This window comes from Artibeus jamaicensis, unplaced genomic scaffold, assembly GCF_021234435.1.
Source record: "Artibeus jamaicensis isolate MK-2021 breed Jamaican fruit bat unplaced genomic scaffold, CSHL_Jam_final scaffold_474, whole genome shotgun sequence".
Taxonomy (NCBI): Eukaryota; Metazoa; Chordata; class Mammalia; order Chiroptera; family Phyllostomidae; genus Artibeus; species Artibeus jamaicensis.
In genome coordinates this window covers 44,298,545-44,311,540 of record NW_026522046.1, presented here as the reverse complement: position 1 = coordinate 44,311,540, position 12,996 = coordinate 44,298,545, and the positions used below count along the sequence as shown (strand labels likewise).

The following is a 12,996-nucleotide window of genomic DNA, read 5'->3' as shown; positions in this document are numbered from 1 at the left end:
ATGGGGCCAAAACTCAAACGATTGACGTTAGTGTGTTGGATACCTCGGCTGCATGTCACACGTTTTACCAGTTTGCATCCCAAACCTCAAATGATGTTAATTACATATGCTTGTAGTATGAGAGTTTCTTCGTACACTGTATGGGGTACTAAAAACTAGAAATGAAACCATCATGTTTTTTAAAATGGTATGAAGTGACAAACACACTGGTCCAGGCAGTGTCTAGCACACTGTGGGACTCAGGAGAAAGGGGACTAGAAACAGCGACAGTGGCAGTGAGGATGAAGGGGGAGGGGGTTTCTTTAGCTCATACTGTTGGCTTTGTTCTAGGTGGGCAAAGCTGACATCCTGGCTTTTTTCATTCCCTTCACACAAGTACCTACACTGAACTGGCCTCTTGGGAAATCTTTCCCGTCCACTGTCTCTCATGGACGTGGGGCAGCGAATCCAAAGACAGCACAGGTAGACCAGCAGGGAACTCCAGGTCGCCTTCGTGGGGCGGCTGATCAAGAACCAAAGCAGCGTGGCTTCCACCTCTGCTCCTTCCCTTTCCGAGGGCGGAATGAAGAGCAGTTCTGCCCTGGGCTTCACTGGAGTCAAATACAATTTGCAGAGAGAATGACGAGAAGAGACTTCTGTTTGTGATCATAATAGTGTAGTTCAGTGGCAGCAGGTAGTTCTTAAATAGGCCCCCAGACAGGAGCTGGTGATACTTCTCACATTCAAAAATGGTGGTAGTGGTCCTGGCTGGGTGGCTTGGTTGGTGGGAGTGGTGCCCTGTACACCAAAAGGCTGCGGGTTTGATTCCCAGTCAGGGCACATACCTTGGTTGTGGGATTGATCCCCAGTTAGAGCACACACGGAGGGCAACTGAACAATGTTTCTCTCAAATCAATTAAAAAAAAACCACACAATTAGAACATGGAATAGGCTATAATTCAACACATAGGAAGCCCACAGAGTTTTCTCTTTTTTTTTAATTTTATTTATTTATCTTTAGAGGGGAAGGGAAGGAGAGAAGGAGAGAAATATCAATGTATGGTCACCTCTTGTGCATCCCCTGCTGGGAACTGGCCTGCAACCCAGGCATGTGCCCTGACTGGGAATCGAACCTTGATCCTTTGGTTCGCAGGCCTGAGCGCAATCCACAGAGCTGCACCAACCAGGGCAGAAGCCTGCAGAGTTTTTAAGGATATATTGCAACTACTCATCTATCTATGGATAAAAAAGCTACTTAGCTGCTATTAGAGATCACGGACTAGGCGTGGCACGAGATGGAAAAGGCCTAGCCAGGCGAGGCTCTGCCCGAGGACAGAGGCTGGGCCCCAGCGAGGACTGCTCAGTCCCGAGCAGAGTGCGGGTCTGGCTCCTCGTGCCCAGTGGGATCTCGCAGACCGTGCGTCCTCGCCTTTGCCTTTCAAATGGAAACAGTTCTGACAGATGGCTTGATCCCGGCTGACCGCTGTGCACCCGGGTGTCAAGCACGACTTGTCTATTTACCTGCCAGTCTCTGTAGAAGACAAACCTAGATTACAAGCCCCTGCACTTCCAGTCTGATGGAACCGGGTAAGACTCTGGTGCCCTGGAACTGCTGTGTATTTTGCAGGGATAGGGGAGTGTGATTGTGGTCATGGGGCAGATGCAGGCATACTGATTGTGTTAATGGCCAGCCCCAATTTGTCAGGCCACCCCCATCCAAACCCATTGGTGGTGCCCTCCATGCTGCCTCCACACGTGACCATATTGGGACTGCAGCACACTTGACACAAGGCTTGAAAAGGCACTTGCACACTTCCATTCCCTCTCCCGCTCCTCAGCAGCCAGGAGAGATGCCTGGGCAGGCCTGCCGAGCGAACGAGAGTGACCCGGGGGGGACAGCCAGATCGTGCCAGGCCACAGCCAGCTCACGTCAGACGTGACTGCAGGCTCAGGAGTGAAGACGGCTGCGACTGGCAGGGGCGCCCCTCCAACCTACAGACTCATGAGAAATGATGGCGGCTGCTTTAAGCCTCCAAGGTCGAGTGTGGGCATCAGGCACTAACAGCTGACAGACAAGCTAGGTCACTGTTTTGTTCTTACCTGCCTGGATACTTTGGCCATAAAATTCAATGTATCTAGAGTTTTATGTCTTTTCATTTTCACAAACTGACGTCACCTCCGGGGTCTGCAAACACATTTCCAAACGGATACATACTTTTTTTTCTTTTGCAGAAAGAAAAAAAGGACACACTCATACCATGCTCCCAATTCACTACTGGAAGGAAGCCACAGAGCCAGCAAACAGGGTCTCCCACCCCACCTCCCACTCCAACCAACCCCAGTAAACTTACTAAAATCTAAACTATGTGAGTGGGTAAGACATACAGATCCATGTAAGTGATTCCATAACTGAGAAAACGCATCCATAAACTGCACCATTTTAAAACTCATTTTCACGACGCACTTCAGTCTGCGGTTCAGTGAACCAGTGGAGCGCCTGACTCAGTCGCGTTCCCACAAGGGGCCTTCCCTGGAGTCGCGCGCCCGACGCTGCAGGGCCCCAGGCAGGTCTGAGAGGCAGGAGGCTCACTGGCAGGTACCATCAAAGTGAGAGCACCACCTTCCTTTTGTTTCAGTAGGAGAAACATGAACCTGTTACCTTGTCGTCCATTTTCACCCTCAAAGCAAATGAACTGCAGAACTCCCGGTCAGAACCCCCCCCCACTAGGGTCTCCAGCAGGTCATCAACTTGCAGGTGTCGCAGAGAATGTCTACACCAAATTAACTACACTCTGCCACATTAGCACAACCTGCAGCTTTTGAAAAATTTAACTGTATTACCTCAAAACATTCAAATAGAACAATACTCCCACCTAGTGGATAAAGAAAAACATCTAATTTCGGCTGTGAACAGCGCCCCCATAAAAAAGGAACTGTAACTACAATGAACTTAAAATTAATTTATTGTTTTTAATACCCTCAAAATAGTCCTGGAAGAAAAGGAACCTCATGGAACAGTGCAGCTGCCCCCAAGGACTACTGAACGTGTGACACAAGTGACAAGCCATCTGGAGTCACGTGTAAATGTTACTCTGGATCTCGTCTGCCGTCACCAACTTCTTCAGTATCTCTGTGCTCTGGGGAATGTTCTGAAAGGAGTCAAGGTGTTAATACAGTGAGACTGAGAATTCAGTGAGAAACAAGGTGCGCCCCAGTCCCGACCCCAGGCAGCCGGCTGCACGGGCGCTGTGGCTGGCCCTTCTTCCCAACACACACAGACAAGCAGGTCAGACATGTAAGCATGTCCTCCCATCGTCCAAACCTGGCTGAGGACTGGCCGTCGAAAGCCCCCAGGCAGACGCTGACTTCCCTCTGCAGCCCAGTGCCTCGCTCATCACCCTTCTCGGGGCTCCCAGACTCACCCACTCCTGGGCTCCCACTGCTGCCCTCTGCACACAGCCACCCACAGGGATCCACCCATCTTTCAAATCCAGCCCAAGTGCCACTGTCCCAGAGTGGCCTATCCCCCTCGGCTGCCACATAACAGCGCCCTCTGTTGGCAGGACAATCACCAGCGCCTCCAAAGGCCCCAAATGACCTATCACAGCAACTAAACACTCCTCGCATTACAGGGGAAATCTACAGGAGAGGGGTCGGATCAAGTCCAACTGCCAGCTTAGGAAGCTTCATTTTGAGGCCAAAGAATCTCTAACTACTATTTAGGTTTTAAACTGACACCATACATTTATGGCTCTTATTACATTTGTTCATTATAATTACTCAGCTATTAAGTTAATGAGTTAAATAAAACCTTACCTTAACCAAACCTTTTAAGCTTCTGGAAGAAAGCACAGGCTTAAAAGCTTCGATTGTGATTAGGTCTAATTTCATCACGTCAGTGTAACACAAGTACAGGATGGCGGGGAGTTTCCACACTTGACAGTAACTTAGAACTGTAAATATGTAAGAAAAAACGCTTCAGTTTTCTATTGTGGAATTTAAAATTAAACACCTGAAATGAAGGCTGCTTTTAAAAAACAGTTGTCTCTATTGCCTCTTTTAATCGAAGCATTTACTACCATTTTAAATGGATTCTAATGCGTATTTCCTTTCAAAGCCAATTATTTTCTTAGGTATTCTCCTGATTTTGAAAATATTGGCTTTTTAAATTTTATTTTCAATTTCAGTTGACATTCGATAGTATTTTGTATTAGTTTCAGGGGTACAAAATAGGCAAATACTGTTTATTTTGCACTTCTTGAACATACTACTGACATACACCTTGAGGAGCTACAGGATTAAAATTTTCCTGACCATAATAAAGTTAATTAAATGTAAATAATATATGAAGCATAACACAAACCACTGAACTACTTACTCCAATAAACTTAACATTTCAAGGGAAAAACCCTTTTATTTATTAACAAATAATTATACATAGTAACACTAACTACTGAAAAGTGACAATCTGATTCTGATGTAACAAAAACAAAAAATATTACTACCAAGATTCAATATCTGAAACCTCCTATTCTATTAAAACATACTTTCCCAACTCTTTATGCAATTTATATCTAACACTGGCTCACATGAGTCACCAAAGACCAAAAAGAAACAGAGCAACTCTGAGGGGCAGCAGTTAGAACCCTGAGCTGTTCCCACATAACTGTGTCTGGGGAGTTTTAAACTCAAACCAAACAGATGGACCAGCGACTACAGGTAACGATTATCAGCAGCAGTGCACTAGCAAACACTGACAAACTACCTTAAAAAGATCTCCAACATTCACTCTAAAACCTACATAATTGTGTTAACGAATGTCACCCCACTAAATTCAGTAAGACAAGAGGAAAGAAGACATCTCTAACATTCAGATAACAGCTGTCAGCAAAGCAGTTACAAGCTTTGACGAAAATGTCCCAAACTGTAGCGCCACCTGCTGCAGGGAGGTCGTGCACGATATTCGGCTGCTCCAGCAGCGAACAGCATGCAGGCTCTTTGAAATTCTGTGTTTTCAGGGCTCTCAGGAAAGGACAGTGAAGGCTGCTGGTAGATTCTGAAGTTTTATAGTCAGTAACGTGTCGACTTGTGAGGATAGTTACTTGCATATTCTTCTTGGGACATGAGCCAAAAACCTGACACAAAATTGAGAGGAAATTTAAGACAGACACACGTGACTCTGGCTGAGTGACCTTCGCGCCAATCTCCTGCCGGTGAACTAAGGACAGCGCCACCCACCCAAGGGGGCTGTGGTCTCGAGAAATGAATGGGGAGCAAAGACGGTCAGGGCAGCCACCCCGAGTGACGTCCCTGACGGTGAACCCTATTGTAATGGCCATTAGTAGTGGAAACATACAGATAGCCGTTAGGCATCTGCAGTTCCTGAGACTGGGTAATAAATAAACCTCCGGGAACAGTTGGGTTCAAAATTCTAGCCAAATAAGGTAACTAACCAGGGCCCGCCAGAAGAGGCCCGCCAGAAGAGGCCCGCCAGCAGCAACACCCACCAATTAGGGACCTTCGCCGTTTTCAACTTAGCAACCTAGCTAATAGCTAACCGCCACATCTGCTTCTGTAAGCCCGTGCTTGCTTGCTCTGCCCTATAAAAACCCCGTAGTCTGTAAGCCACGCGCGACTTCCATCTGTAGCTCTGAGAAGCTACTGTGACTCCGGTCACAGTAGGAAGTTTGCCCCTGCGCAGGTAAAGCTTGGCCACCAAATTTATATTTGGACTATTATTTTGTGATCAATAAAACTACAATTCTTTGAAACCAATTTTCGTCTCTGAGAGCGTGTTATCGACCCATCTGTTGCCTACAACACCTATCAGCTGGCACGTCCGCTCCCTCCCCTTCCGCCACCATCTGCAAACCAGTCTTCCTAAAAGTCAATTTTAAGCAAAATTTTAAAGAATTCAAAGCTCTCTGAGGTTTTGCTTTCTGTGGTTTTGGCTACCCATGGTCAACCATGTTTTAAAAATATGAAATGAAAAATTCCAGAAAGAAACAAATCACACGTTTTAAAGTCACGCCATTCCGAGGAGTATGATGAAACCCCACACCATCCCAGCCCGACTGTGAGTCACCGGTCACCCGGGGAAGCTGCACCAAGTGTGTGGCACCTGTTGCCGAGAAGCCATCTGCGTTACCAGACCAACTGCTGAGGTGTCACGGCCTGATTTCATTGCTATTGCTATTATTTCGCTATTAGCTGTTACTCTCTTGATTTCCAAGTTAAACTTCCTCACAGGTGCATGTACATGGGAAAAACACAACAGACACTTGTGTGGCACCCTGTGACCCCAGGCATTGCCAGGTCTGGAAACCCCCATGCCTGCGGGGGAAGGAGGGGGGCTCCTGGACACAAGGACCGCGGGGCGGGGCCCCAGAGCTCTAACGCCACTGGCCTAGGTTTGCATCTGCCGGCTTTCTGAGGACGCTTCAGCTTTTAAAAATCTGTGATGGTGTGAACAAAGAAAGCAGCCATTTTTTAAGGAAAACAAACTTTAGGTCACTGCACCTTGTTTGAAAATATTTTATGAAGAGAAAGAAATGGCTATTTCAAATAACAAAAAAAGTGAAGATTTTATAGTATATCATAAATGATTTGCAGGACTCATTTCATTGTACAGCTTTGCAAATAAACACCAAAAAGTTACCACCAAGTGCCCTGGCGGCAGTGCCCGTCCCGTTTAAGACACAACGCTGCTCACAGGCTAATAGTTCGCACCTGCCCGGTAAGGCTCACGGTCCGAACCCACAACACGAGCACCGTCAGGCTGTGGGTGGGTGTCAGCCTGTGCGGCCCACAGGAACCAGACAGCAAAGGGGCCCGACGGGTGTCCCCGGGGAAAAAAACATCGATTAAAATTTGTGGTTTTAGAAATGTGTAATTGCACATTTTTTAAAGTCTGGAAAAGTAGTTACATAGTACAAAAATTAAAAAAAAACAACAGTATTTCTTACTAAGCATCATACACGAATTTAAAATTAAATTATAGCTGTGATATCCAGTGAACCCTCTCCCTAAGAAATACAAATAGGTACATGAATATAAAACTTGTATATAATTATCAGAAGATTCGCAGACCTTCTTAAACAATCCCTCAATTAATAAAATGCATTTAATAACTTTTAATGAATGTTTCTCAGTGTGCCAATCTAGTTTAAAATGAGAATACACAAATTTCTTATTTCTTGTTAACTGTAATACCTATGGAAAACATACCTAAGATTTAAGCTGAAATGTTGCTAAGAGGCACATAATAGGCTATTTCACTGAAAAATAACATCGTCCATAGCTGCCAAAATAATGATTATTCTCTAAAAGTCCTCATTTCTTCATTAGGAATTATTATTCCCAATCTGTTTTATTCGGCACATACTATGTGCATAATTTTCCACCAAATGAAGCCCCGATGGACTCACGGTAATGCCGAGGAAAGCGGGACAGTACTGCGGAGTCGGGTGGGCGGCAGCTGAGCACCAACCCCCGCCTCCCCTCCCCGCAGGCTCCAGCTCTGCAGTTCTCACCCTTGGCCATGACCCTGTTCCGTTTCATGCATGTGGCTTGTGCTTCTTTTAAATAAAGTAATAAAGTGGACAGGAAGGATTAATTCAACTCGCATTTTATGCCTCTAGGACCTACAATCTTTAGCACAATGCTAATTGTTTGTTAAATAAATGCTTTTACTCTTTATATGCTCTAACAAATTTCTACAGTGTTTTTAAGAAAAAAAAAGTGCTCTCCCCACTTCACTATCTGCCCGGAAGGTATAAGGGTGAAGACACTGACCCGCCACCCCAGCCTTCACGCCACGTCTCTCACCTTTTCCAGCCACTGGTGCTGCTGGTCTTCGGCCACGTAGCAACTGCACTGACAAAGTAGAATCTGAAAAACCAAAGTCCAAGTTTCTGTGGGGTCAAATTTTAACTGCAGCCCAGACTGTCACCAGATACGCATCATGTCCGTCCTAACATAACACTTATCTAACACTTATTTTCCTGAATTTGCCATGGGCCTATTTTTTTTTTTTAAGATTTTATTTATTTATCTTTAGAGGGGAAGGGAAGGAGAGAGGGAGAGAAACATCAATGTACGGTTGCCTTTCATGCATCCCCTGCTGGGAAGTGGCCTGCAGGGAACCAGCCTGCAACCCCGGCATGTACCCTGACTGGGAATCTAACCGCGATTGTCTGGTTCGCAGGCCCGCGCTCAATCCACTGAGCTACACCAGTCAGGGGGCCTATTTTTTTTTTAACATTTAAGAATCAAGCCCTGGTGTAGGGCTGGTGTAGCTCAGTGGATTGAGTGCGGGCCTGCGAACCAAAGGATCGAGGTTCGATTCCCAGTCAGGGCACATGCCTGGGTTGCAGGCCAATTCCCAGCAGGGGACGCACGAGAGGTGACCATACACTGATGTTTCTCTCCCTCTCTCCTTCCCTTTCCCTCTGAAGATAAATAAATAAAATATTCTTAAAAAGAATCAAGCTACTACTGGCAATTAACTGCCAGAATAAATGCACACGAGAGTTGGCACACAAGACACCGAGGACACGCCCAAGAAGATCACCAGAATCTGCTCCATGAAGCAGGGCCGGTGGCCGCCCTGCTGCCTTCCGAGTGCCACACACTGGGACTGAAGACCAGACCCAGCACCAGCAGCGGCCACCACAGAAACAGCAGGTGACAGCGCAGGGAACAGGGCGGCCCGAGGGACCTCACCCAGTGGCACCCTGCAGCGCCGCCGCTGCCCGTGAAGACGTGTGTTTAGAAACCACGCTGCAGGCCGTGGGCTCAGGTGAAATAACCGGCAATGCCGCGAGGCCATAACAGTGTGGCCACGGATACTCACGAATGATACTATCCACAGAAGTGGAAACTCTGCCAGGCACGCTGCCTGCACAGAGCAAGCCCCAGAGGGGGAAGGGGCTGCAGGACAGGCGAGAACAAGACGACCGCACGGATATTTAGCTGCGTGCGGAGGGTTCTGCTCACTCAGAATCTAACCGGAATGGGACAACCAGACCCAGTGACAGAACTTTCTCCTATCTCACTCTCACTGTGTAAAGTAAAAGCCTTGCACTGAGGATCAGATACAGAACATGCTTCCTTCTTTATAAACACTGGATATTTTATTAAAATCCTCATGAAACTTCAGTGACTTCAGAGTACATGCTATAGGAACAAACTGTAAGTACCATAAAATCAAACTCCAGTGTCTCTGGCCAACCCCTGCTCCTTACCTTCTGAAATAAGCAACACTGTACATGCTGGAATTACTGAGTGCCCCCACGCCCCAGCTCTGGCCCTGTGCGCATGTCCGGTGGGTGCGGAGTGGAACTGTCAGACCGCCGACGGGGAGACACTCACCCGTGGGGCCACCTCCTCTGCCCGCCCTGCTGCCCAGACTGCCCGGCACCCCGCACCCTCTGATGAACCCAAGAGTGGGACGAGTACAAGCACAAGCCAGAGAAAGCACTCAGCACCCGCTGCACAGTGTCCTTCCTAAGAAATCAGGACACACTGGGTTTGACAGTCTGACGTCAACTGGACTGTACTTAGAATTCACGCAGCGTTCATTTGTCCAGCACACGTTAATGGAGTTTCTAGCATGTACTACGTGCTGGCTAAATGCTGCGTTACACAGCAATGAAGCGGGATCCCTGCTTTCACAGAATGAATGTGTTTTTGCACATCCGGAGTCACCAACTGAAATACTTTTTTGAATACGGGCAACATTTTAAGTATCTACTGTTTATGGTTTGTTTCTAACAAAGTTACATCAGAATTTCCTAACAACTTTACCAACATAATGTATACACCTCATTCATATTTATATAAACAAAATGGTCACCACCACTGCCTACAGGCAGAATTCCTCAGGCCGAAAGTGCACACAGAGGACCGTGGCATTCAGACGAACACTCCGTGAATGAGGCCCACACAACCACTCCTTAAACACACAAGGCAGAGCCCACATACCGAGGGATTTGATTTCAGATGATAAAACACACAGAAAGCCTCTGTGGGGGAGAGGTGCACAGTGTCTGTCGTTCTGCACCACTCATTCCAGAGTTTAGCACAACCAACTTCTTCCCAGGCTCCTGAATTCATGACAAACGATGTCAAAAATGCTGTAAAAACAATCAACTTAAGTTAGTGTTCAGTTCTGCAAGATGCATTTTTAATTCAATAAAAATAAGATCATTCAAGTTACTGCAGAATTCTAAAGCTAAAGGAGCCATTCCAGGCCACTGCCCTTATACCACCATTCTGCAGTAAAGGACACTGAGGCCTTAAGGAGTAAAAAGCCACGCTGAGCACAGATGGTATCAGAGGTGACAAGGTTTATTGACACACTGTGCAATGCTCTCACAATGCAATACTTACCCGGAAAAGTGTAGGCCGGGAGAACTTGGTATAAATGACTCAGGACTTACTTAGCCTGCACTGGTTCTGCAAGCACTGGGGCTACCTGACGGAACAAAGGGTCCTACTGGGGTTCCCAAACGCCCTCCCCCAAGCCAGAGAACCCCCGAGAATTATACAGGTTTGTGCTCTCACAGGTGTATGTTGTTTCAGCCAATTCCTGCACCGTTCTCACTACTACTCAAATGGACTCATTTACGTAAAGACTTCAGAACTTAAGTACTCAAAGATAATGATTAGTTCTTTTTTAGAGTTACCATTATGTTTTTAAAGGAGCATTTAAGAAATGTTCAAAAACAGGTAAGAACCTTTGCTGCAAGTGGGCCCTGTACATACACCATCTCTGCTCCTCCGGGTCTGCCCAAAACAGGCCCTGGAGCTCAGGAATTCTGGACACCAAACACAACAGAACCGATTCCTTGAGTTTATAAGTTCCTAAAGCCAAGAACATTTCCTTTAAATCTTATTAAGTTTATGAAAAAGTGCCACATGAGCAATGATAGACTTTACTCAAATACAAAGTTACTCTACTATAGCTTTTTCTTTAAAAAAAATTTAAATATTTTATGATGAAAAGAAGTAACTTGAGATTTTATTCTTTCAACAAAATGTCTAGTCTAATGCACGTCCACTCACCTACTGCATTATTTCCAACCGCAATTATAAACTTGGAGCATGGATATTTTTCCAGCAGAGAGACTTCCAAGGATGTTTTTGTTTGTCTTCGAAGGAGCCGCACCTCCCTAACACAAGACACAAAAGACAAAATTAAAGAAACTTAAATATAAATGGTACCTTACTATGACAAAAATACTTACTACAATTTTGTATTAAGTAAAATATAAACATTGATTTTATCAAGAACATAATTATAATCTTCAGGAGACAACAGAACCAGGTGATAACTAATAGAGAAAACCATTTGATACAAAGCTGCCAGAGAATTCCACAATAGAGATTAGGCTGTCTGCCTAACCCGCCCACCAATCAATCTTAGCATCCCAAAAAGTGGGATGACCCAAAGGGACACAGCAAGCAGTAACGAACACCAACCACCACCTTTGAAGCATTCTTGCCAGCAAAATATTGAACCTGAATCAGACCAAGCCTCTAGAAGGAACGTCCATTTACAGAAAATGCAGGTGATGTAAACATGTTAAAGGACACCGAGAGGAAGCAATCGGACAAATCAGAGTGTGGGTCATCCCACAGGGCAGCCAGGCTCTCAGCAAGGGAGAAAAAGGAGGGGCGCTGCTCTAAATGAAAGAAGGCTGAAAAGACAAAAACATCTACATGTAAGGCATGGGCCTTGTTAGGATTCTGATCTATACAAATGCACTGTTAAATATCATATCAGAAGCAACTAGCCAGATTTGACATGGAATGTCTATTAAAAAGTATCAAAAACGATTAATATTGTTGGGATGACAATATCATGTGGTTTTCTTCCACATGATATTGTCACCCCAACATCCTAAATGCCAATAGCATTTATGATGCATTCTGAAAAAGGTTCAGGTAGGAGAAAACCCATGGTTCTGGAACTCATGGGTGATGGGAGATAATGGTGCCAAAATCTTCATTTTGTTACTTCCTCTAATTTTTGTGTACTTGGAAATAATACTTAGAAAAAAAAAACACCTGCCACTGACACGCAATGCTAACTGAAGTTTGGGGCGGAAAATAAAAGTTCTAAGACAGTTGTCTTATGTTTAATGAACCAAATACACGACAAACTTAGGCACTTAGATATATAGCACCGCAGCCCTGGAAAAAGTTAAAGGCCGCAAGAAACCACCTAAATCAATGCTTACGGAAGTCTTGCACACCACCCCTTTAAAGAACACGTGAGTCCAACCAGTCCACCGAAACTGCAGCAGGCCAACACGAGCCCACCTCCACCCAACGCCCCAGGAGCTGGTTTTGCCAGACTCACCAAGGACTTCCCGAGCCTCAGGGCAGAGCTGGGCCGCGAATGAGCGGCCGCGGCCAACGTCTGGTGAACCTACACCGCTCCCGGGACAGCCGGAGCCCGGAACCGCCGCCCCAGTCCCAAGCGCGCCGCCAGCTCCTCGCGCCCAGGACCTCACCTCTTCCGTGCCAACTGCTGCCGGACCTCCCTATCTTCGGGCGACTCCGTTTTCCCCTCGTCTTCTTCCTCCTCGTCCTCCGTCCCGGCTCGGCACGGTGCCTTAACCACCTCACCGAAGAACGTGGCCGCCATGACGCCCCTCCCACCTGCCCCACTAAACAGCAGTGCCACGGATTGCGCATGCGCCCCCCGCGCACCTCCCCCGCAAACCAATGCCACCAGAGCGACCCAGAGTATCGCCACGCCCCAGAGCCCAGCTCCCGCTCACTGCCACGCCCCCTACGCTGTCTCCGCGCACGCGCCCTAACCCCTGCCACCACCCACTGCGCACGCGCCGCGGGACCCTTAGGGTCACGCAAAATCGGGGAGTTTTCTCCCTTCTCAGGGTTCTCGCGGGGAGACCGAAAGATCGGATGACTTCAGGCTGGAGAGGCGGAGTCGAGAGGCGGACGCGGGGCTGCGCCTGCTGTCCCAACAGGTAACGGACCGGGAGA

General features: G+C 46.8%; 1 protein-coding gene across 3 annotated transcripts; it reads right to left on the bottom strand.

The window, feature by feature from the left end:
• Window positions 1-2,924: 2,924 nt before the first annotated feature.
• On the bottom strand, window positions 2,925-12,659 carry PSMG1 (proteasome assembly chaperone 1). 3 transcript variants are annotated; one of them, XM_037144626.2, is made up of 7 exons: window positions 12,501-12,659; window positions 11,047-11,153; window positions 9,964-10,115; window positions 7,807-7,869; window positions 4,916-5,114; window positions 3,796-3,932; window positions 2,925-3,128 (listed from the first exon to the last, which is right to left on the bottom strand). In XM_037144626.2, the coding sequence occupies exons 1-7, from the start codon at window positions 12,632-12,634 to the stop codon at window positions 3,054-3,056; spliced, it is 867 nt and encodes a 288-aa protein (XP_037000521.2). In that variant the 5' UTR covers window positions 12,635-12,659; the 3' UTR covers window positions 2,925-3,053. The 3 variants fall into 3 exon arrangements, with proteins under 3 accessions (XP_037000521.2, XP_037000523.1, XP_037000522.2); XM_037144628.2 differs by lacking the exon at window positions 12,501-12,659 and adding an exon at window positions 12,347-12,451; XM_037144627.2 differs by lacking the exon at window positions 2,925-3,128 and having other exon boundaries at window positions 3,843-3,932; window positions 4,848-5,114.
• Between the last annotated feature and the right edge of the window lie 337 nt (window positions 12,660-12,996).